The sequence below is a fragment of the Mchenga conophoros genome, linkage group LG16, assembly GCF_057382185.1.
Source record: "Mchenga conophoros isolate Kocher_MC1m ecotype Shallow Benthic linkage group LG16, M_conophoros_male_GT1.1, whole genome shotgun sequence".
Lineage (NCBI taxonomy): Eukaryota > Metazoa > Chordata > Actinopteri > Cichliformes > Cichlidae > Mchenga > Mchenga conophoros.
Genome location: NC_140541.1, coordinates 19,528,206 through 19,553,818, shown reverse-complemented (window position 1 = coordinate 19,553,818; position 25,613 = coordinate 19,528,206). Strand labels below are relative to the sequence as shown.

The 25,613-nt window shown below is 41.0% G+C and overlaps 2 protein-coding genes across 3 annotated transcripts in view; one reads left to right on the top strand and one right to left on the bottom strand.

Annotated features, from left to right (window-relative positions):
* col4a1 (collagen, type IV, alpha 1) overlaps positions 1-25,613 on the bottom strand; it is a 53,900-nt gene that overhangs the window by 19,970 nt on the left and 8,317 nt on the right. For both annotated transcript variants that reach the window (XM_085250500.1, XM_085250501.1), the window contains exons 2-23: positions 11,897-11,950; positions 8,473-8,562; positions 8,006-8,050; positions 7,812-7,856; positions 7,658-7,720; positions 7,502-7,555; positions 7,054-7,080; positions 6,856-6,930; positions 6,677-6,739; positions 6,439-6,474; positions 6,297-6,335; positions 5,271-5,360; positions 5,101-5,136; positions 4,937-4,996; positions 4,787-4,822; positions 4,650-4,694; positions 4,528-4,560; positions 2,507-2,558; positions 2,354-2,389; positions 2,091-2,237; positions 1,873-1,956; positions 1,655-1,738 (exon numbers count right to left, since the gene is read on the bottom strand). In XM_085250500.1, the coding sequence (XP_085106626.1) occupies positions 1,655-1,738; positions 1,873-1,956; positions 2,091-2,237; positions 2,354-2,389; positions 2,507-2,558; positions 4,528-4,560; positions 4,650-4,694; positions 4,787-4,822; positions 4,937-4,996; positions 5,101-5,136; positions 5,271-5,360; positions 6,297-6,335; positions 6,439-6,474; positions 6,677-6,739; positions 6,856-6,930; positions 7,054-7,080; positions 7,502-7,555; positions 7,658-7,720; positions 7,812-7,856; positions 8,006-8,050; positions 8,473-8,562; positions 11,897-11,950 (1,294 nt within the window). The remainder of the gene's footprint in view (positions 1-1,654; positions 1,739-1,872; positions 1,957-2,090; positions 2,238-2,353; positions 2,390-2,506; positions 2,559-4,527; positions 4,561-4,649; positions 4,695-4,786; positions 4,823-4,936; positions 4,997-5,100; positions 5,137-5,270; positions 5,361-6,296; positions 6,336-6,438; positions 6,475-6,676; positions 6,740-6,855; positions 6,931-7,053; positions 7,081-7,501; positions 7,556-7,657; positions 7,721-7,811; positions 7,857-8,005; positions 8,051-8,472; positions 8,563-11,896; positions 11,951-25,613) is intronic.
* Positions 18,727-25,613, top strand: part of col4a2 (collagen, type IV, alpha 2) — a 78,241-nt gene continuing 71,354 nt past the window's right edge. Inside the window, exon 1 of the mRNA XM_085250497.1 lies at positions 18,727-18,906. The gene's annotated coding sequence lies outside the window, so the exon portion shown is untranslated. The remainder of the gene's footprint in view (positions 18,907-25,613) is intronic.

Genomic DNA, 25,613 nt, shown 5'->3' with positions numbered 1-25,613 from the left:
CCAGATGTTTCTTGACAATACTGCAGCTGCATAAAGCTTTACTGCAGCTGATTTCAGTTACTGGTTGCTTTGTACTGTTTGCAGCATTTAGCATTTTATCACTAACATTAGCATTTGTATCTAAGCAGAGGATATAGCCTTCAGAAGGCATCCAGCTACTTCTATCAGCAGTCACATCATCAGTAAACGTTAGTGACCCGGTTCAGCTGGCAGTCCTAACGTTGCCTCCACTGTGCTTCATGAGCCATTTGTCTCTTTCTCCGTACTGTCGTTGTAAACACTCTTTGTTTACATTTATGAAAGCGTTTTCTTAATTACAGGCTTTGACAGTGATACTCTTGCTTTCGTCAGAGTGCTCATGTCTTGGTCAGATCTAATGTGATCATCAGAGTGGGCAAACATTTCAGCTCATAGTACATATATTTCATTTTAATATTTCAACCTCAACATTGGTGATTCCCATTTATTTGACCTGCATGAAACAATACTGTAACAACACCTCTAACAAAGCATCTAAGGAAAATGAGCATGCGTGTTGGTGCTGTTGAATTTGCTTTTCCCAACTCTTTATTCATTCTTCTTCACGTTTCTCCTTAACCTCAAGTCCAAGGAAAAGGAAAAGACAAAAGAGATCTTTTTTTAGACTATTTGCCTGCAGCTTTTGTCTTTCCTGTGCTTATTAGTTTCACCTGAATTTCTTGAGTCTTTGTTTGTTGTTGTTTTTTTATCTGCTTTTTGTTTTTTTGTTTTGTTTTTTTACTTACTTTACTGTTTCTCTGTGCCCCCTCTGTTCTTTGTAAGTCTATGTTTCTTGGTCTGTGTCTTTGCATGTTTCGAGTTTCTTGTGTTTTCTGTCACTCTGTATTGTGAATTATGTTCTCATGGTTGGTCTTTTGTTACTCCCTCGAGTCTAGTTTCTTGTGTTCCAAGCTTAGTATTTCCCTCTGTGTATTTTGGTTCTTAGAGTCCTCTGCTTTATGGGTTACTGTATGTCTGTTTCTTAGCTGCTGTCTCCACCATGTCAAGTTCGCGTCTCCGTGTTATACTTCCTGTTTTACTTTGAAGGTCTGTGTCTTATGTGAATGTGTTCTGCTTTGCTTCCTTGTCTCGTCAGTTCTGATTTCTCCCAGCTGTGCCCTCCTTCTGTGTCTCATTCCCCTCGTTACTTCCCAGTGTATTTAAACCCTGTGTTTCTCTGAGTCAGTGTTGTGTCGTGTCGTCCCTCATGCTGTGTGGATCGCCTTGTGTCTCCCTGTGAGTTTGGGTTGTGATTTTTCCAGTTTAGTTTGCTTTTGTATGCTTTTTCCCTGCCAGCAAATAAAGCTGAGTTCTTTGTGTTTAAACCTCGTGCCTGAGTACCTGCATTTTGAGTCCAACTCCTGCCTGCCACACAGCGCTTCCTGACACTTCTTCTGATTTAGTTCAGCTATGTCTTGTTTTCCTCACCTAGCTCCAATTCTTGATTACCCTTCTGTGTGTATATAACATGTCTGTCTTGCCCTTACTCTTTATTTCTGTTTTTTCTTTGTAGTGTTTTACTCCTGCTGCTTCTGGCTTTTTACATTTCCAAACGAGTCTGCAGAGTTTGCAGACTGGACATGACCATTTTTTTAAAAATATACTTCAAATTTGAATGTGACCACATTTAACTCACCTGTGTCTCCTTTAGGACCTGGAGGACCACGTAATCCAGGTGTGACAGTGCCTTCACACTGAACACACGTATCCCCTTTGTCACCTGAAACAGTTTGCAGAAACAGCAATTTAAAAAATTATGTTTTACATAAAGCGTTTTTCAGCAGTCCCTTGGAAACAGACACATTTATATTTAATCTAAATAGATATGTCACCAGTAGCAGCTGCTGTCCTTACCTTTCTGTCCCACTTCCCCTTGTAACCCTGGAGGTCCAGGTAGGCCACGATTCCCCTTCTGAATGTTACATTCACCAGGGTTGACTTGTAAACACACAGACAAAGGCACACACACGCACATTAGATTGTTTAACAAAAACTGGCAGATACAGATTGTATTGACGTTTCCCTTATTCTCATATAATAAAATGATTGCATCATTCAAAGATCAGACATACTTGGTGGTCCGGGTGGTCCAGGAGGACCAGGGTTCCCCGGTTGTCCTGGAGGTCCGACAAGAGGCTCTCCTTCCACACCTCTGTCTCCCTTTTCACCCACCTCTCCTTTGTCTCCCTTCTCTCCACGAGGCCCTTCAATGTGTCTGCCTGAAATACAGAACAGGAAAGTCATCAGGTGTCTTATTAAGATTAGCGTGTTTATAACTAAGATGTGAAGGCTTCATGTTTTGCTGTTTAAAAAAAGATTATGAGTTTATTTATACCTGTTAGACCCGGCTCTCCCCGAGGACCAGGAAAACCTATAGATTAAGAAGAAAGCATGAGGAAAGGGAAAACACCGGAGTGATCACAGATTCACAATGGAGTTCATGAGTGTGCTTTAGTGGATTTGATAACATATTATATCATGCTTTTACCTTTCTCTCCTTTTGAACCTGGGGAACCAGGAGCGCCACGAGGGCCAACACCCTGCATAATTAATAAAATTGCATAATGTCAGGATTTATTTAACTTTCATGTCACTTAAATCTATGTAGGTGAACCCACATCTATGCTAATCCTTTTTATGCTTCAAAGACAAACTAACAGTTGTAGCCAGTCATGATCAACGTGGGAAGTTAATAGGCCTTGTCAAGTTAAGACACTGGAGAAGCATCAACACTGCTTATTAAAGGTTTTCAGTGACGGTTTGTATATGTTTGACCCTCAATATGTACTTCTGACTCTGTGTGGATTAGAGAAAAATCAAAATTGATTCAAACTTATCCACACAGATCTTATCTTCTAAAATCTTTAAAGGTATACGCTGTACAATCATTCCACATAAATCCAAATAATAGTTTGTGGAAGTCATCATAAGACAAAAATCACCATGCACATCTAACCACACCTGCGAAAGATCCGTCATCGCCTCTCTAAATTGTACCTCCTTATACGGTGATCAAAGTACTATTACAAAAGCTCTTCTTCACTCTTAAAATCACAAATTTTCCAATGCAAACAGCTAGATCTTGGTCAATGCTATGAATCTACCTCCAGAGGCTACACAAGGATGGCAGATTATTTCTAGAAGAGCCGAGCTCTGCTGCCAAACAGACAAGATATTACACATAAAATTAACACTAGTTGATGTGAGACATAACATGACCATAACAGTGTTGTTCTGAGGGGTACGAGCTATAAGGTACAACTGCAATTTATCATATTCACTGCCTTCACTCACTTGAACTTGAGTGACATCACATTTTTAATCCATAGACTTTAATGTGATATCAGTCCACCTTTTGCAGCTTCTGGGAAGACTTTCCAAAAAGGTTTAAGAGTGTTTATGGGAGTTTTTGACTATTCTTCCAAAAGTGCATTTGTGAGCTCAGACAGTGATGTTGAACAAGAAGGCCTGGCTCACTGTCTCTGCTCTAATTCATTCCAAAGGTGTTCTTTTGGGTTGAGGTCAGGACTCTGTGCAGGCCAGTCAAGTTCTCACACACCAGATTCACTCATCTATGTCTAAATGGGCCTTGCTTTGTGCACTGGTGCACAGTCATGTTGGAACAAGAACAAGCCATCCCCAAACTGTTCCCACAAAGCTGGGAGTGTGAAATTATCCAAAATGTCTTGGTGTGCTGAAGCATTAAGAATTCCTTTCACTGGAACTAAGAGGCCAAGCCCCACTCCTGAAAAACAACCCCACACCATAATCCCCCCTCCAGCAAACTTTACACCTGGCACACTGCAGTCCGTGGGATTGCTATCTGTAGGAGTGTGATTCATTACTCCAGAGAACTTGTTACGTTGAGTTGCTGTCATTCCCAGGTGTTTCCTCTTTGTTATAATACCAATAACAGTTGACTGTTTAATACGTATTAGTGAGGAAAATGTCATGACTGGATTTGTTGCATAGATGGCGTCCTATCACGGTGTCATGCTGGAATTCACTGAGCTCCTGAGCGCGACCGATTCTCTGGCACATTTTTGTAGAAGCAGTCTGGATGCCTAGGTGCTTGATTTTATATGCCTGTGGCCATGGAAGTGAGTGGAATACCTGTTTTCAATGATTTGGATGGGCCAGTGAAAACTTTTGCAACAGACTATATGTAGCCTTAAAAGCAGCTTGAAGCGTGGGTTTTCCAGTGGCCCTTAAAACCGGTGAATTGGACATTCTTCGATAGCACTTTTCTACACAACATGTCTCATTTCTCACCTAAGCACATTTTTCTGCATCTAAGTACTTTCTATCTACCATTCACACTCTGATGTGTCCTGCCCAAGGATACATTAACATGGAGACTGGAGCAGCCAGGGATCAAACTACCAACCTTCCGATTTGTAGATGACCTGCTCTACTTCCTCAACCACAACCACCCAAAACAAGAAAGGACTGTTCCATTTCAATAATCTTACTTAAAGAGTAAAAATGGGAAAGAGAAGAATCACATACCTCACCAGGTGGTCCCCTTTCTCCTTTTTCGCCCTAAAATGAACCAAAACAGTCATAATCCCTTCATTCATAATTCCAGACTAAAGCACTGACTATAATATCCAATTAGCTGGAATACTTACCTGTAAACCAGGGTATCCTGGGCCTCCAGGAAAGCCTCTTTCTCCCTGTATGAGAATATCTTGTACTTTAGGAATTATATGTTATGTAATAAAAGATAACAGCATTTAGAGTGCTTATTGCTGTAAATTATTGTTACCTGTAGCCCATTGTCTCCATCCTTGCCAGGTTTACCCTTAATTACAGAAACAAATATTTTATTGTTTCTTTTTTTAGGACAAAAAAGTTTAGGTATCACACAATTACACCATCCAACAGTAACGACACACACAGACAAATTTCCACTTACCGGTGGTCCATCTGGGCCGATATCGCCTTTGACTCCGTGCTGATATGGGATGCAGAAGCCCTGAAAGGGAGTCAAGTGTGTCAAAAGCAATGTAATAGATATCAAATAGCTTGCATATATAATAGCAAGTTTTACACTTTAGTCTTTGAAGTAAAAATACTAACCTTGTCGCCTTTCTCTCCTGCTTCTCCTTTGAACCCCTTCAAGAATTAAAACAGAGCAATATTCAGAATAGACAAAACAGAATCTATGTCATCTTTGTTTTTTCATTTCAAGCAATGATTTGTTTAATCACAGACAAGAACAGAGCGATATCTGTGGCGTGGCTGAGTACCTGTGGCCCACGAACAACCGTTTGTGATCCTTTCTGTTCGAATGATGTTGGTCCAGGAGGGCCAGGTGGGCCTTGAAGTCCTTTGTCCCCCTGCAGGGGAGATAAAAATAAGGGCCACAGTCAAATAGTTAAGAATATAAATGTCAAACATCAAAACAAATTAAAACTTGTAATTTCAGTTAGTAATTGACTATGGAGGAGCTGCTCAGCCACTGAAAAGCCATGAAGCCCCGGGCACAAAGGTTTTTGGTTTTTTTTTTTGCTAATGTGTCTGTTCAGTTCAGGTAGATTCATATAGTGCCATCTCACAACAGCTGTCACCTCAAGCACTCAGGGAGCTGCAGCATTTTGGATTAACTGCTGGACTTCTAGAGATCTTTTAGGACAACCTGCTAATAATGAATTATAATAGTCCAGCCTTGAAGTAATAAATGCATGAACTAGTTGTTCAGCATCACTGTCAGACAGGATGCTTCTCATTTTAAAGATACTGTGCAGATGTGGTACTGGAGGTTTTTGAAGCATTTGCAGTGCAGTTATTGGACACTTAATGTGACTCACTGTGTAGTGTAGTCTACCAAGTCTAAGAGTACCTATGAAGCCGAAATTCAAGTTTTTCTTGCTAACATTGGGTGTATTTTATGCTCTCGTCTAAATGCGCCATTTCTGACTCCATATGTAGTATACAGTTATAACACAGAAAGAAACATCTGTAACAGGATGTGACTGGGGCAACAAGAACCCTACAAAAATAAGGTTAATAAAAAGACATGCTAAATGGTACAGCAATAACTTCAGCGTGCTATGTAACAGTTTATCATTAACAACAGTTGTAATGAGATATTTGTTATATCTTGTATATTTGCTAATGCTGACCCGAGTTTGCCTCTTAATTTAGTGCAGCAAGCACGAGAAAATTGCATGAAAAAGCCAAACAGAATGCTTTCTGCTGAAGGTCAAATTCCTCTATGCTATTTTGACATTTAACACTTTTTGCTTCTTATTTATTTGAAACATAAATCTTACCTTTTCTCCTTTCTCACCCTCAAAGGCCAGCTTATCTCCCTATAAGGAGATCAAACAGTTACACTCTCATGCAGTTTCTCAAGTCAGAAACCTTGATTGTACAGTTTATCAGTCTTGACAGTGTACTGATCAGTAATCTCACCATCGGTCCAGGAGGGCCGGGAGGGCCAGGATCACCCTGTAAAACAGTTATTAAGTTAGTCAAAGAAAAATTGTAATAACACATTCAGTAATTGCATTTAATTGAAAATCTAGAAGGACTGTTTTCTTAAAGGTGCTTTTTGTATAATTAGGAACACAGATGTGCTTCTAATATTTCTTAGAAAGTTAAGTCTTTGAATGGCTTTTTTAAGATGGGCATCACTGCACAGGTTGCTTACTCTGGGTCCTTCATAGCCAGGAGGTCCTGTAGGCCCAATAGGTCCGGGGTTGCCAGTTTGTCCCTGGGAATGAATATTGTGGGAAGAACATTCATTGTATTACTTCAGGCTGTTACTACTTTTATTCAGCGTATATGAACACATGACTGTATGTTCACAAACACATGTGCACTACGCACAGGTCGGCCAGGTGTGCCGGGATATCCTTTCTCTCCTTTCATGGGAACAATTCCCATCAAACCACCAGGGTCACCCTGCAGGAGACAAAAGAATTTTATATAGTTGAAAGAATATGTCTTATTGAAAAACTGGATAAACTTTTTGTGTTTGACACATTTACTCATAAGCAAAAACATGAAAAATAAATTTTAGCTCACCTTCATTCCAGGAAGTCCCGGTATTCCCTGAGAAAAGAATGAAAAAGAAATAAATCATCTAGTAATTGTATTTTCTCACAGGGATACTATTTGCATTGAGAAACATTACTTTGTTGATTTTTTGTCATTTTTATTTTTATTTAATTTTTTGCTGCCTTGTAGATTATTTGTAACTCGAAACTAATGCTTAGATTGTTTCTATCGTATTCCAGTTAAAGTCACGGGGGCAGGATTCTGAGCCCAAACGGCCACTTCTTCCAGCTCATCCAAGTCATTCCTAAGCCAGTCAAGATATATAACATCTCCTGGGTCTGCCCTGGAATACTTCAACTCGTGAATATCCAAGAACCACCTCAACTGGCTTTATTTTTCAATCAAAATAAATCTGGTTTTTCCTAGAAAAATGTCTAGTTTTCACTATCTATGGAGGCCGATCGTCAGTGCTTACAGGTATCCCTTGAGGACCAGGAAAACCTGAAGTTCCATCTCTTCCTCTTTCTCCCTGAAACAGAAACACAGCAAAGCCAGAAAGCACAAGTAGGGTGAAAATAATGTGACAAATACACAAGTGTGTGAAAAGTATTTAAGTATATAAATGGCATACTTTTGTCCCATTGCATCCTGGGATACCTGGCGCACCGGGTGGACCATCGTGTCCATTGATGCCCTATGAATGGAGGGGTAGAAACAGACAGTTTAAGAGAGTTTGTTTGGCAGCATTCAGAGTGTGAAACAGGAAGCAGATCTAAGCAACTTACTGGAAGTCCTGGGTTGCCTGGGAAACCTGGCAGACCAGTAGGTCCCTGCAAAGTCACAAACATGAGATAGGTTTACCCTCTAGTGACAAGACAACAACTGCAACACGTTCTAAATGTTGGGATGACAACTTTAGAGTGTGCAACTTATACTTGACACCGTATACTTTATACAGTTTTAACGGTTAGTTACTCACTCTGACTCCTTTCAATCCAGGAGCCCCGAACTCACCAACATCTCCCTAAGAGACAAAAAAAATCCCAAAAAACATCACAGTTAAATTAATTATATAAAAATCTGACTTAAAACCCTTTATGGAATACAAATCTAGTGTTTTTTCTTTCAACTAGGTGATTTATTAGTTAAGCCAAGCCACATTAGGGTTACTTAAGGCTAATAAAGGCATTTACATCAGGTACTAAGCAATCAGCTTATATTATGACAGATAACAATAATTGGTTGGCATATTTAGGATTTTAAGCTTTTCTTTCCCTACATGATTCTGGACTTCATATATTAAGATTTTAACAACACATTTTAAAGATCTTAACTTTTCTCATGCAAAATATAAACATTTTCACATTTCATTTAAAACAGCAGCTTAAAACTGGTCATACAAACCAGATGAAGCCTTGAAGTATCTCAGTAAATGTTTGTACTAACCTTGGGGCCCATTGGCCCTGGAGGCCCTTCAGGTCCCTGAGTCCCTGGGAATCCCATATTACCTTGAGAACCAGGATACCCAAGCTCACCCTGTCATGCACACAGTTATAGTAAAAGTTTAACACAAGTGCAAAAAAATAAACCTACACATTAACTTTGAATTATTTTCATGCTCAAACTGTTTCAACAATAGATTCCAAGACATTTTGAAAATTGCATGATTTATCATCATCATCATCATCATCATCATCATCATCGTTTATTTGTATAGTACTTTAAGAACACACCAGGCAGACCAAAGTGCTGAACAACACAGATCAAAACAACAACCAAATTAAAAATACCATAAAATCATTACATACAATAAAATAAATAAGAAGGTGCCAGTTTCCTACAGAGTTAAAAGCCAGGGAATAAAAATAGGTTTTCAATCTGGACTTAAAGACCTGCACTGATGACGCTTGTCTAATTTGGAGGGGAAGGTTATTCCAGAGCATCGGAGCCGCAATTGAAAAGGCACGGTTTCCTCTGCATTTCAGCCGCGACTTAGGGACCGACAGCAGTAGCTGCTCAGCTGAACGGAGCGAGCGAGGAGGAACATGTGGCTTCAGCAAATCAGATAAATAGACAGGAGCCAGACCATTTAAAGATTTAAAAACCAATAAAAGGACTTTAAAACGAACCCTAAATTCAATGGGAAGCCAATTATTTGATTTACCAAATAATAAATACTATAGTCAGTTCAAAGTTAAGTAAAACACACATAAATAAACTCCCTTAAATCCTCACTGAAGATGAAATCAACTAACATAGTTAGTGAGAGGGAGCCAGAGGAAGTACTGGGTTCAAATTCAGCCTGAGGCCTTTCTGTGTGAAGTTTGTATGTTCTCTGGGTACCCTGACTTCCTCTCACAGTCCAAAGACATGCAGTGGGATAGAATAATGAGCGATTCTAAGTATGAATATGAGCACGAAAGGCTGTCTGTCTCTACGAGGGAGTTATTACATTGTCGTTACATTACGGACAGAAAGTTAAGAGTAGTTGGATACACAGTATTCAGTGTATGGATACACGGTTGTAGTAAAACTATTTTTACGTGTATGATATTTTGAAAAGAAACACAGCCAAAGTAATCAAATTCAAGCGCTTGTGTATATTTAAACCAGTTATTTCAAATGGGAGAGCTTATTTAATGTTATTTAAATAGTAAGAAAGTATATTTTTATTAATATATTTTGCTTTTATATTTAGTAGTTTTATAAGCAGGTTTCAACATGTTATCTTTGGCAGTGCTTAAATGGACACAGAAATATTACACTATCTGCCACTAGATGGCAGCATTGTTTCATCAGGAAGAGAGAGCCTTCACAGTGGAGAGAGGAGTGAGCAGTGTAGAACAAATAAAAAGGGCACAACCCTCAAACTGTTGTTTTAGCTTTGATTTTCATTCTCTGACCACAGTGAGGAGAAACACTGCATGCTAAACAATAAGGGTTACCACAGCAACTCCTGTCCCTCATCAGGAAATGATATCAGTGGAAATAAGGCACGCATGAGACTTTGGGAAGACTGTTTGAGGCCTTTCAGCAACTTTCAAACCACAGAGGTGCTTTGAGTCAACAGTGATTGGCCAGACTCCACAGAACACAACAATCAGTACATCTGCTGCCGTCGAGCCAGCTGAATGTTTGGCTACTGTTGATGTTAGCGTGAGCCTTAAAAGGCCAGACTGTTGCGCTAAGAGGATTGATAACATTGCAGTCCTCTGATAAAACCGAGCCAACAGTTTACATGTACGCTCACGCACCACAAGCTGCACTAAAAAGAAAACAAAGTCTAGGCTACCTGTAGATATTATTTTATTTGTTTTTAAATGCTTTAAGGTGCTGAACTGGATCACATAGTTCAATTGAATAAGAGTCCAAAAGATATTTTTATCCTCTTTTCCTTTCTTCTGGAGAAAGAGGGTGTGTGTCGGGATTAACGTTAGCATGCAAGTAAGGTATCTATTTATAGATCACAGACACAAATAATGTTAAATTTGGATATTTGGATTTGGCTCCAAGTGAAATACCTGCTAGTAGGCTGACTTTGTTGATTACTTTGGTCATTCACATTGGCAACAGTGCTCTGTGTAGAGTTTGCATGTGCTCCCTGTGCCTGTATGCGGGGTTTTTTTCCAGAGGCTTCATCCCACAATCCAAAAACGTGCATGTTACGTTGCTCGCTGATTGATTGGTGGTCTAAACATTAGTTTAAATGGTTTTGTGTCTCTACGTAATAGCCCTGTGATGGCCAGCCAGTTTGTCCAGGGTGTATTCTGCCTTTCACCCTCCATCAGCAGGGATAAGCACCAGCGCCCCTGCAACCCTGATTTGATTAAGCTGATTCTTGAGTCAATGGAGGGGAATTTTAAGGTCAGTTTGCTATTTATATTTGAGACTTTCCTTACTAGTTAATTAAGGTGAGAGAAAATTAAGTCTAAGAAAATCTTTATTGAGAGGAAAAACTACACTCACTGGCCACTTTATCAGTTACACCTTGCTTGTACTGGGTTAGACCATTATATGCCTTTAGAGGTGCTTTAATTCTTCATGGCATACATTTAACAAGGTGCAGGAAACATTCCTCAGAGATTTTGGTCCATGTTGACACGACAACATTACACAGTTGCTGCAGATGTGATTGTGAATCTCGCATTGCACCACATCCCAAAGGTGCAATATCAGATTTAGACCTGGTTACTGTGGAGGCAATTTGAGCGTCATGAACTCATTTTCATGTTCAAGAAACCAATTGAAGATGGATGAACATGGTCAAGAGCTCGGTTTGAACTTCAGCGGCTCATCTTGACCATGTCTGCGTGCCCAAATGGACTGAGTTACTGCTGTTATTTCCATTAATGAGCAGGTGAACATGCGTACCTAACAAAGTGGCTGGTCAGTGCATGTAATTACTAAAAAAATAACCCTGCCCAACACAGCTAATACAACTTTTTCATGTTTCCGGTCCATGATTAACACTAATACCAGAGCACTGACAGCTTTAAGGCTCACAGCCAGTTTATGGTTGGTGTCCCCACCACTTGTGTTTCTGCAACTCAAGGCTCTCATCCGTCTGATGGGAATAAGACCTTCAGGCCAGCTGTGTGTCTGGACATGCTCTAATTCAAACTGCTCTTGTTTCCCATCCTGGTCTTTGCTCCGTGACTGAACCTACTGCACTCCAGCTCCAGTTTGTCCCTCTGAGCTGACCCCATTGAAATGTAAAAGAGGCTTTTGTTTCTATTTGCTGTCAAATTACTGCATCTGTAAATGGAAACTGACATCCAAATGAATCACATCAAGTGAAAAGGAAAAGTGGGCAACGGTATCTAAATGTTTATAGACAGAGATAAATGAAAAATCCAATAACAAATCTTACCTTTGCTCCTTTCACACCGCTGCAGTCACATTTTCCACATGATGCACCACAGCCCTGAGGATGAGGAGAAACATAAAAACAAACGACCCGTAACTTAGAGGAAAAATCACTTAGAAATGCATGTTTGTGAAACTGGGTTTAGGTGGATCTTTTCTGGCCACTGGGGGTGGGAAACAAGAAATCTGGCCATTTTAAGATGTCTCAGCTGTGCTCTCCTTTTATTTAAAATATATAAACAGTCACATGTATTCACAAGCTAGTTCCTAGCTCCGCTGTTTGGTTTGTGCCGTAGATTTGATTATGCTGAAATCAACTGCCAGCTGTGTCTCCTAACAGTAAAGGCCTCAAAACCCACAATTTAGCTGAAAGATGCCAAAAGGACTCACAGAATTAAAGACTTGTGCAGATTTGACCATAAATTATCTGCAGTTTTTAAAAATAAAAATGCGACTTCACTTTTAACTAGTGAAAGAAGTTGGTTGTAGCAGGTTTAAATGTACTGATGATACTCCTGACATTGAAGGAAGGTCGGGTTTCTTTTAAGCCACATCAAGGATTCAACGAGTAGCTTTGTAGAACTATTTGCTGGCAGTGGGACATCAATGCAGCTGGCTTCGGCCCTCCATCCCCCATGCTTCCTCCTCTCGGGGGTCTCCAGAGGCCAGAGCCTGGGAACTGGCCTGCACTGCCTTGGCTCTGTCTTTCACTTCTCCTCTCTTCCTTCTTTTCCCATCTTCCAGCTGTTGCTAGACTCACGTGTAAGGCGCTCAGCCAAAAGCCTGTCAGGGCTTTGGACCAGCTCTGGAGACTTGGGCAGACACTCCACAGCTACTCTGCTTCCATGCATTTCTGTCTGTCTCTCGCAGTCACAACAAATAAATAGCTCTATTGCCATTTACAGTACAACTTTGTCAGCCCAACATTAAATACCTGAGTCATGTCTAATCCTCTATTTACTGATATCAAATTCAGCCATTTGTCTGAATCATTTCACTTTAAATCAATAAGTGGCTCAAAGAATGACAGGGAACAACAGCGACTGTTTTCAGCACTATAAGCCCACACCCTTCCACAGTGCACTTGTTCTCCTCTGCCTGCAGCGCATTACATGTGTGGCCTGCAGTTTCCCACTACTTTGCTGTAAAACAACTCCCCCTAAGCCCGTCTCACTTCACCACCTCTGTTTGCTGAAAAGTTTTCTGCAACACCGCAGGAGAACGTAACGAACACCTGCTTTAGATCAGATTAGTGTCATAAGACAAACATGGGAAAAGAATATTGACTCTTAGGGAGATGAACATGTGGGTTTTATTATGGCAAATGTGCTGGCTCGCACGAATAAGAGCTTCTAGTGTTTATATTAATATGATTTAATTTTTTATTTTTGGGGATTTCAACAAGGAAGTTGAGGCATGCTAATGGAGTGGCCGGATACACTTGCAAATTGTCAGCACTGCTGATCACAGCTGTTTGTGGGTATGTGTTGCCTCATTCACCTGCTTCTCTCAGTCTGTCTCAGAATTGCTCTTTGTCTGCTGTTTTTAAGACACAACTACTTTTGGAGTCATCACCAGGAAACCCAAGCTTCAAACCACAACACACAAACCAGTGACCAACACCGCCCTATGATATCCACCGCTGCATCTCCAAACACAGCACTGGGATATGCGGGTAGATAAAAGTGGTGAGTCTTTGCTTTCTCGGGCTTGTTTTCCTTCTACGCCCATTATGCATCATCATTAACCCAAACATCAGATGGGAATGATGGGAGAAAGACCCAACTGAAATCAGGAAAAAAAGAGTGCCTTTTAATGACCTAAACAGAGATAGCACACATGTCTGATTTGTCTGGGCCTTAGAGGGAAGAGGGATCCTTCAAGGACCTTATCATAAATCCTCAGCTATACATCATAATGAGGGTTCTGGTTATCGAGCTGGACCACAAGGTAGAAATCAAAACACAGAACTTGCGCAAAAAATATGAGATGAAATAAACATACAAACTGCAGTGGAATAGTAACAATAATACTTAAAGAACTTTATTCTCTTATATATTTTTATTTACTTAATTCTCTTAATTGTAAATGGCCTGTATTTGTATAGCGCTTTACAGTCCCTAAGGACCCCAAAGCGCTTTACACACTCAGTCATCCACCCATTCACGCACCCATTCACACACTGGTGATGGCAAGCTACATTGTAGCCACAGCCACCCTGGGGCGCACTGACAGAGGCAAGGCTGCCGGACACTGGCGCCACCGGGCCCTCTGACCACCACCAGTAGGCAACGGGTGAAGTGTCTTGCCCAAGGACACTACGACCGAGACTGTCGGAGCCGGGGCTCGAACCGACAACCTTCCGATTACAAGATGAACTGACAACTCTTGAGCCACGATCGCCCCATTTTAATTGTATTCTTTTTTAAAGATGAAGCATCACTAACCAAAGGGGGACATCACAGTCACATCACAATATACATTCATCTTTCATATTCAGACATTATAGTGGTACCCAATCTCTGGTGGGGGTCATGGTATCTCCCCCCTGACCTGACATCCTGGCTACCTGTTGCCGTAGCATTTGTGTTGTACTTCATCCATCTCCAGCAGTTGCTTCTTCTGAGCTACTAATTGTTTTGCTGTCAATCTGGATGTTGGGTATCGAACATTCCAACAGTCCCACATCCTCTTCATGTAATCCTTTCCACTGGGGTTAGTTGCATAGTAGCATTCCAGCAGCAGCCTCTCATCCCTCACCCACTTATGCCTTCTTGTTGCAGTAGCCCGCTTCTCATCAGCGTGTCCTGGTTCCTCAACACCTTGGACCTTGTTAATCTGGGGAACATCTGAGCCGGTACGGCTTCAATTATCGCTCTCTCAGTCATACAGTGGGGCAAAAAAGTATTTAGTCAGCCACCGATTGTGCAAGTTCCCCCACCTAAAATGATGACACAGGTCAGTAATTTGCACCAGAGGTACACTTCAACTGTGAGAGACAGAATGTGAAAAAAAAATCCATGAATCCACATGGTAGGATTTGTAAAGAATTTATTCGTAAATCAGGGTGGAAAATAAGTATTTGGTCAATAACAAAAATACAACTCAATACTTTGTAACATAACCTTTGTTGGCAATAACACAGGTCAAACGTTTACTATAGGTCTCTACCAGGTTTGCACACACAGTAGCTGGTATTTTGGCCCATTCCTCCATGCAGATCTTCTCGAGAGCAGTGATGTTTTGGGGCTGTCGCCGAGCAACACAGACTTTCAACTCCCGCCACAGATTTTCTATGGGGTTGAGGTCTGGAGACTGGCTAGGCCACTCCAGGACTTTCAAATGCTTCTTACGGAGCCACTCCTTTGTTGCCCGGGCGGTGTGTTTTGGATGATTGTCATGTTGGAAGACCCAGCCTCGTTTCATCTTCAAAGTTCCCACTGATGGAAGGAGGTTTTGGCTCAAAATCTCACGATACATGGCCCCATTCATTCTGTCCTTAACACGGATCAGTCGTCCTGTCCCCTTGGCAGAAAAACAGCCCCATAGCATGATGTTTCCACCCCCATGCTTCACAGTAGGTATGGTGTTCTTGGGATGCAACTCAGTATTCTTCTTCCTCCAAACACGACGAGTTGAGTTTATACCAAAAAGTTCTACTTTGGTTTCATCTGACCACATGACATTCTCCCAATCCTCTGCTGTATCATCCATGTGCTCTCTGGCAAACTTCAGACGGGCCTGGACATGCACTGGCTTCAGCAGCGGAACACGTCTGGCACTGCGGGATTTGATTCCCTGCCGTTGTAGTGTGTTACTGATGGTGACCTTTGTTACTTTGGTCCCAGCTCTCTGCAGGTCATTCACCAGGTCCCCCCGTGTGGTTCTGGGATCTTTGCTCACCGTTCTCATGATCATTTTGACCCCACGGGATGAGATCTTGCGTGGAGCCCCAGATCGAGGGAGATTATCAGTGGTCTTGTATGTCTTCCATTTTCTGATGATTGCTCCCACAGTTGATTTTTTCACACCAAGCTGCTTGCCTATTGTAGATTCACTCTTCCCAGTCTGGTGCAGGTCTACAATACTTTTCCTGGTGTCCTTCGAAAGCTCTTTGGTCTTGGCCATGGCGGAGTTTGGAGTCTGACTGTTTGAGGCTGTGGACAGGTGTCTTTTATACAGATGATGAGTTCAAACAGGTGCCATTCATACAGGTAACGAGTGGGGGACAGAAAAGCTTCTTACAGAAGACGTTACAGGTCTGTGAGAGCCAGAGATTTTCCATGTTTGAGGTGACCAAATACTTGTTTTCCACCCTGATTTACGAATAAATTCTTTACAAATCCTACCATGTGGATTCATGGATTTTTTTTTCACATTCTGTCTCTCACAGTTGAAGTGTACCTCTGGTGCAAATTACTGACCTCTGTCATCATTTTAAGTGGGGGAACTTGCACAATCGGTGCTGACTAAATACTTTTTTGCCCCACTGTATATATTTGTCGATATTTGTAATTTTGAGTGACCAAAAACTCACCAAATAAACACTGAAGATTGTGTTACTCTGCAGAGAGAGCACGATCTTTTGCAGAAGGTGAGTGAGGTGTTAATGTTCACTGTCAAAATGCAGCGTTGGACAAGAAACGTCTGAGATTCTTTGCAGCAGACAGCCTCACGTGTCTCTGGACTCGTGTTTATGTCGTTGCTAAGCCTGGATGCCAGGTGTGAATGTGTCCAGACTGTGAAAAATCAATATGATGTACCCTGGCAGATTGTGTATGTTTACTGGGCAAAGCACAAACTGGAGCTTTCTCATAACTCCATCAATATGACAAATTGTTTGTAATTGTTTACTGAAGTTGGAGCAAGCAAAGAAACACAGATTTTTAACATCTTTAAGAAGGATGGAGTGGATCCAAGTAAAAGATTTCTTCCGTGGTACACTTAGTCACGTTCACAAGCCTAGGTATCCACGGTGTTACGTGTCATAGGTTCGAGGGAACACATTGTGCCAACCCTCTTCCCAGAAGGCCTAACTTTTTGACAGCACTTGCTCGATATGTCTGACATCATTACATACGCAAGCGAGAGACACTGAGACAAACCTGTGAGAGAGGAAGTGATGAGTAATGTATCCTTTAGAGATTAAAAGCCTCTGTGAGGATGTCGCTCCGGAGATCCTGACAATAACACAAACTCTCTCAATGTAAACCAGAGAGCAGCCAAAAAAAGAACAGCAAATGTAGCAAAGCACAAATTGTTAAAAGATAGACTCCAAGCATCAGACTTTTACATTTCTTACCACCACCAGGTTCTTTTTCACCAGGGGCTTTCAGTATTTGCCTCTGTCTCCATTATCAGAATTTTTTTTTACATGTTGGCATAAAAGATTTGAACATCAGACCCGTAAGCTATCATTTGACACACTCCATTTCTTAGGTTCTCTTAGGCTTCTGATTTTATCTCACAAATGTCCTCAGGAGACAGCTTAAAGAGATTTTTTTTTTTACATGTGCTGATTGCGTGATACAATCTGAAATTGCACATTCAAACAGCAAACTTTGATCTCTGGCTGTTATTTTATTTTGCTGCTAGTGTTTTGTGTAGATTTGTGCTGCACTGATGTTGAAATCTTTACTGAATCGCTCAGTAAAATAATCTGCCATCAGAGAAAAGAATTTCATAACTTTTCCACAACCAATCAGTGCAGCACGCTGTCTTAACCATGCTGCATTGAAATGCATTCCTGAACGCACATTTTTCATAAAACACTCCCATACAGACTCCATACAAACGTCTTCACTCAGCATTAAACAAAGGATAAACAATGAGGGAAAGAAGCTATAGTTTTAAGGTTTGGTTTGCACAGTTAGAGTCGTCCGGCTTTCCTCTGTGGCTTTGCGATTCAGAACCTCAGCTCCTCTTTCCAAAGTGGGCATATCCACATCCAGCTTCCAAACACAACAAGTGCACCTCATGTGTATAAGTTTTAACCAATGTTTGCACAAATCTTGTGAGCTGAACTTTTTTAGTGTTTTTGAAGGGAGCAGTACTGGCTATTACCTCATGAGGGCAGAAAAATTCCCATCGCTGCAGTGCTCCACACTGACTATACATTTACAACAGCTGTAACAGTTTCACTGCACGCCTCGCTCCATGTTAAGGGGAGCTGAAGATCACAGAAACATCTGGTCAGTGTCATCTGCAGATCTTCTTTTTAAAACGACGTGACATTCCCAGCACATTCCTTTCATAACATCCCACCCCCAGGATATTCTGGTGGGGGGTGAATGCTGCAGTGTGTAGGCAGTTTTGGTGCCCCCCTCCCACACACACACACACACACACACACACACACACACACACACACACACACACACTTTCTTTTTTTTTTTAAATAACGCAAACAATTAATTCTAACAAAGCCCCAACAGTAGGATAAACTTAATAGCTATCATACAGCATCAAAATACACAAACAGCTTACACACATCTGTCCTTTTGACCACGAGTTAAGGTTTTTAACCAAAGTCATGCACAAATGCCCTGGGAGCTCACATCAAGACATCAACTATGTGGTGAAAGTCTGCAGCTTGTTTTTTCGTTTGTTTTTTCGTTTTTTCAGAACAAAAAACACAAGAAAAACACAAGTTCAGCAGCGTGACAGGAGTTATTCCCCCTTGGTTATCTCCCCGGCTACGGGGGGAGCAGAGAGGAGCCTTCCTTCCACATTGATATGGATTTCACTGAGGGGCAAAGCTGATAACTCGGCAGGACAATTTGCTGTTCCTCACATAAACTTTATCCAATGTGGTTGTCGCACTATTCCTGTCATCAGTTGCACATTTAGTCCTTCACTTGAGTCGCATTTGGCATGCTGTGATAAACAAAAACCCTAAAATCTCTGCGATCTAGGGTGCCACTATCTCCCCTGAGTCAGTTGTTTTGCGGCTGGAAACGGAAACTGCTGCACTTCTCAGCTATTTCAACCTAAACACCAGATTCAGCATGTGAGGTGAGTCATGCTGTTGCATCACTTTGCTTTGTATTTATATTCTCAACTGTGTTTTGGGCGTTTTATTCAACTGTTTGGGTTTTGGCTCCGCTAATTACTCGTAATCGCATCCGAGATGATCTGGCTTTGTGTCACAACCGTAAATATTATGCAACATAGTGAAGATGTTAACATATCGAGCAACCTTCACATAAACAGCTGAGAATTTTCTTTCGTGAAGTAACTAAAATAAAGTTTTGCAAGATCCCCCCCCCCCTTCGGTGTGCTGAAGTGCGTCCACAGGCATTCCTCATTATGAGCCATCAAACAGGATCCTCCTCTGTTTCGGTCAATTTAGCAAAGTGGCATCAATGTTTAACCTGTGTAACCCAATAAAGAGATGCTCATGACACTAAACCACAGATCATTGCTTCCATACGGAGACAATTAGGATAGATTTACTCCATAAATGTTAGAAGGAGCCCACTTGGCAGCAGGGCTCGTTAGGCAGTGCTAAATGAGACAGTTATGGAGCACAGAGCGTTACAGTCAGCACAACACTCTGGGCACAGCTGATTTTGATGTCTAGATAACCGCACAAAATTAGCATCTCTGTGGTGCCAACTCGTCTTTCTCGTGGTTTTACTTAATTGTGTAGGTGCCCTTGTCCACAAAGGTGCTCGTCCTCTCAGCATTCCTCACGCTGAAAAATGAGGGAGAGAAATATAAAGCCAAAAAAAACCTGAAATATTAAAAGAGATGAGCGGAGGAGGATTGATAAGCTTTTTCAGCATGTGCTCGGTTTGAAGCGTGCTCCTCTAACATTCCTGGCCTTCTCTGGTACTGAGTCAAGGATGGGAGAATAGAAGTGGAGGAGGGGAAATTTCTATCTTACTGCCATACTTGGAAGACGAGGCTCCTGGTGCAACCCGCTCTGTAAACAAGCGTGTCTGTGTGAGAGACAGCAATACGTGCACCAACTGAAAGAGCTTTTTTTTTTCTAATTCAATATCAAAAATCATGTTTAATTCATAAAATGTTTGGAAACACTTTTAAAATTTGTATTTTTTTATTTATTTATTTTTGCTTTAAAGCAAATTGTGAAAGACATTTAGCCACAGTAATAACATTCAGCTACAAATAAAGTATACCCAGGCTAAAGCAAAAGAAAGTTAGCTTAGCTTTGTGAGCCAGTTTAGGAAGGGGAAACATCTGGCTCAGTCAAAAAAGAAATCAACAAACAAACCTTCGTTCCAATTACCTTCCCTTATTCAATTCAGGGTTGTAGGGGACTGTCACCTAACCCAGCTGTCATACAGTGAAAGGCAGGCTCCACCCTGACTGGTCTCTCACTGGACTATCATGATGACTTTGCACTCTGAGGGGAGTATTCAGAAAAACAGACACAAGGAGAACATGCAAAGTCCAACAGTGAGGCATCTGCATCAGCCCAGGAACATTCTTTCTGTGAGGCCACAGCTGCTGTACCACCATGCCATGCCAACCTAATAATGTATTTATTTGATGAATTTGAAGGGAAAAAAAACCTTGACAAAACAGTCCAAATCTACTTTTCCTCTTGTTTTGTATTGTTACGTTATCAGATGAGCTTAATTTATGACTACATCTTAAATAAGAGTCATACTTGGAGATATGTTATATGTACGTTCTGCAATAAAACAAACAAAGGTTTCTGTTTCCTGTATTTAAAGACTCCCGCGGCGCTTATTAGCCGATACCAGCCTGATGTAAAGCATGTCCTGTTCTGGCCACAGGGAGCAGGTATTCATCTGTACCAGAGAACCAGCTCAAGGCTTCTGTAACTGAAAGCAGATGCATCTGCAGAGACTAGTTCACACACATACACACACATGAACTCAATCATGCCCGCACAAAAAGCCAAATGAATTAGCCTGTTAGAAACATACACACATGCAATGGATGTAAACAAAATGAGAAACAGACGCAGGAAAATCTGTGAAATCGGAAACCTTGGCAAACATGATATCACATGCCTGAGCTTGCTGGGAAGAGCTGAACGAAAATGCATGAAAATGACTTAACACTCAAGTCTCTGCTAAAAGGCACACAGGCAAACACAAATGTATAAACAAACATTAACCTGCACACCAGTCAGTTGTTACCCTGCTGATGCATGAGCATGTGTGGCCAAGGTTAGTTTGGGAGCAAAGATGTGTATGTTTTATAGTAAAGCATCTCTGTCCCAGAGTATCACTTTAACTCCAGCATCCTAACAAAGACACACCTCATGCTATGGAGCCTCAGAAATTGAACATGTAAGCACACATAAAACATGCATTATTAACACTGTGCAGTCCATTTGACCGGTCCAGCACCAGCCATATGGAGGCCATCCAGGAACTGTCACACGCAAAATTAACTCAGCTAATGGGAAAATTGCTTTATACAATTTGTCAGGCTTTGCTGAGTCCCAAAATGTTGTGTGTGTGTGTGTGTGTGTGTGTGTGTGTGTGTGTGTGTGTGTGTGTGTGTGTGTGTGTGTGTGTGTACATGTGGATTTGAGTTGTACAAGTTTGTGTTGATCACTCCCTGCACATGTTGAGAAATCACAAAGTCCTTTTTGATAGTTTTATGAATTAGACTAAAGCCAAAAACAGCCACGAGGTCTACTACTTCATTTAAACAATGTCATAAATCACTGCAGTGCTTTACTTATCATTTCCAACTCAGACTCAGCGGGTCACCTTTCACTCAACTTCAGATCTTAATGCTTCCAACACATCCTATCCCATATTCCTGCCATAGATTACAAAGAGTTGATGACCTCTTTTAATCAGCTAGTCGACAGGCCTTCCATCTTGACCTGTCACATGACCCAGACAGCAACACCCAAATGACCTGTAACATCTGCTCAGGCCATTAGTGGGGGATTTAGAAGCCCAAACAAGACTTCCATACAAAGGTCATCTTGATAAATCAGCTCTTCCTCAGTGTTAGAGTATGCGAATGGAGATGTGAATGTGGATCAAATGTTACCTTGTTAGCAAATTAAGTCAGATTCCTACTAATCTCCTTCAGAGGGGACTTTCCTGCTCTAACTACCGAACAAACACACATACACACTCCACGTCTGCCCACAAGCGGGCTCTTTGTTGAGCAAAGAGGACACTTTTAACACTCAAATGCAAAAGATTATGTGGCATGCTCATAAAAAAAATGTAGCCTGAGAAATCAGAACTCTGGCAAGCTAACTGTGAGATCTTGTTGCAGTTTTCTCATCTCTGCCTGTGAGAAATGTGTTTATGGCTGCTATGCAGAGCTCTGTTCACGTGCCCACACATCACTTGTCTTGGCAGTTATTGTTCCACGCACAAGTTAACAAAATAAATTCCTCTACAATCCCACAGGAATGAATATGGTCACAAACATCAAATCAAAAGCTGCACTTCTTTTCTTGCTTCCTCCTAAATCAGTTTGACGTGTCTGTGCCCTGGAAGTGAAATATGACAATCTACAGAAACAGAGTTTAAACATTGTGTCCAGCAAATCTGCTTTTGATGCAATCAGAGGAAGAAACTGGTCATAAGGCGGTGATGAAGGGGTGGCAACAATGACTTTTTTTAAGGCGTTTGTATTCTTTGAAAAGGGGCCAATTCTGTTCATGCTCACTTCAACTCTGCCTGCCTCCTCTGTGAATGTGCAGCGCTGGACACCGGATATAGGCTTTGGGAAGCCATTCTTTCTCAAAGGAGGAAGGCCTCTTCCTTGCCTTTTATGCTCACAAAGACAAGAAGGGGTTGGGTCAGCATTACTTGTCTCTCAAGAGTGCTCTGGTATCTGGGAATAACGTCAGGACGTGAGGACAAGCAATGACCCCTGTGACTTAAGTTTCACTGGTTTTGTTCTCAGCCTGGAACATTCTCACACAAATTAGCACGCGTAAAGAACAATGAAAGAAATCATCACAGCCTATTAGCTTTTAAAGTCTTCTTTGTGAAGATCTACCTTATAGGCACAGCAGTTCTATGAGCTAACATTAGCTACAGAGGTGATATTGAGCTTGCTTGCTTTTTGTTGTTTTTTTTAAAGTGGATGCTTTTTCAGACTTCCTGAAGGTCAAGTTGTTCTTTGGTCATCGGCTCTTTTTCACGCATTTTCCGTCCTGTCCTTGTACCCTATCATCTTCTCAAAATTGATCTTGTCAAGACTGACACAAAAAGATTTTGATCCATCATGTGATACCACCTGGATGACAATGATCCCAAACACACTGCCAATGCAGTAAAAACGCAATGATCCACTGTCAGTCATGGATTGGGCTCCCCAGAGCCCGGACCCTGACATTATTGAAGCAGTGTGGGATCGTTTGGGAACAGAATGTAACAAAAGGTGTCCAACATCCAAAGAACAGCTCTGAATGTCCTTCAAAAAGTCTGGAAATCTATTCATGAAGACTATTTAAAGAAAGACTTAAATAAATGAAAAGAAAGCTTGCCTAAGTGAGTTAGACTTTGTTGAGGAAATAAGGTGGTCATACCAAATATTGACTTTAGAGCTCATTACTCATGTACAAACTCTGTCTGCTTGTAGTTCCATGCATGGTTGTCAATTTCAGTAAATCACTCCACCTACTTCCCTTTCCAAGTGAAATATAAAGAAATGAGAACAGTATATTAGACTGTAAAACTGCATATTAGAATGAAAATATCTTTTCGATTTAAGAGCTTATGCTTACTGGTGGAGTAACCATTACTGAAGCATAAAAATATTTTGGTAATTACCAATACTGTTAATTTAGAGCAGCTGTGGCATAAACCTTACATCAGATGATGGTCTAATACATTTATTAAGCATTGAAATATTAGGCCAAAATATTAGGCTTGAATAGTATCAGCATGCCAAATACTGTAGAGTGCAAATCAACCATATGTTGGAATTATGGGGAAGTTTTCTCCCTTGTAAGAAGTGCCTATTAATAATAATAATAATATTCGGAAAACCTGAATGGAGCATGTACAGCTCTAAGGTCTGTTTCACACAGGCATTTCTATTTGTGCAGTACGTGAAGCTGCACAACTTGAGTGTAAGAAGAAGAGGAAATTCCAAGGACAAGAGAAAGAAAGCCTTTATTATTGTACTTCACAAACTAATGAAGGCCTAATTGAGCCCTTCAGGCCCATTATCATACCACACTATTCATCTGATAGCCAGCTAATTGAGAGAGTTTCTCTCTATTGTTCTCCTACATCCATGCCAATCCTTATCTTCCATAACGTCATTACATCCCTACTGTTTGAACATATGGTGAGATTACAGCTTACAGATTACACCCCTCTGAGGCTTTAAAGATGCAGAACCCCGGCGACAGATCTGACCTCATATCTGTTAAAAATGCCTTAAACTGCCCCTACGCATTGAAAGACTGGCATGTCTCATCTTCTCCTGTGAACCATATCATGAGACCTCCTTAGCTTGTTTGCTACTCAATTTTATCTGATTAAGGCCTTTTCTGGAAAACTTCAGGAGGATGACCTCTTGTTGTCCAGCAATATGTCAGAGCTCAAGCATAGCATCTGCAGCCACATAAAAGGGCAACACGGGATAACTCATCCGTTCTTCCAGGAAAGGGGTTCAAGGCTCTAAGTATGGATACGGGAGAACTTCGGGTCCTCTGCAGCTGGATCTGCAATTTCTGTCAATCCCCTTTATTGTCATAACTTATAATGAGACAAATATGAGCCATGTGCCTCTCTCATCTGCACCGAGATGCTGGGCTAGATTGCCATCACTCAGTAAATCAGTTACCCCACCAACCATACAAGCTGTTGTTTTCAAGTTCTCGCAAACTCTTATTTGCAGCTCTCAGCAGAGGCCTCTGCTGGGGATTTTCATTGGGGATGGCATCAAAACACTTAACCACAGCAACATGATGCAGTATCAAAGGATGCCTACGTACTGACAAGAGGTGTTTTAGGTATGCTTGCCAGTTTACAAAATAATAAAATTTTAAAAAATTTTTTTTAAATTATATGAAACTAACAAAAAGACGTTTTAAAACATAATAATAAATTCAACTTAAAATCAATTTAAAAAGTTTTTAATAAAAATAAATTAAGACTATATATTTTTAATGTTTCCAGTGTTGCTTATCTTTCATATTAAGGAGATATTTAACACCCATCATGTTCAAGCAGTATAAAGCAGTATTAAATCTGAATATTGAACAACTAATAAAGAAATTTCAGGTGAAGTTGTAAAAGATGAAAGGGGGGAAAACAGCTCTTTGAGTTAACTGTGACAGGCAATTTGTAAAAGGATTTATTGATTGATACTTAAGCACCAAGCGAAGCCCTAAATCCCTTATATCCCTCTGGAGAGGGAAAGTTAGGTTATCAGAGAGTAAACGGCAATCTGTACCACGATCCTAACCAGCTGTTGCATGTCTAAGCCCATTTCTATGATTGGACTGCTTATGTTTTGGCAGGTTTTACCACAAGGGGCTTGGTGGTAACTGATTTAACAATGAAACTCAAGATTGGATGGATAAAGAAAATAACACGTTGTCCCAAATCCGGGAGCAACTAGTGTAGAAAACACTACCTATCAAAATCAAAACTAAAATATTTTGCCAAAACCGTATCTGTTATCTGCAACTTTTTACCTCTGCTAAGATTAAAGAGGCTCAGGAACACTCAGTTCTGCACACTGGTATAAAACAAACTGTTCATGTGAGTCAGGTCTGATGG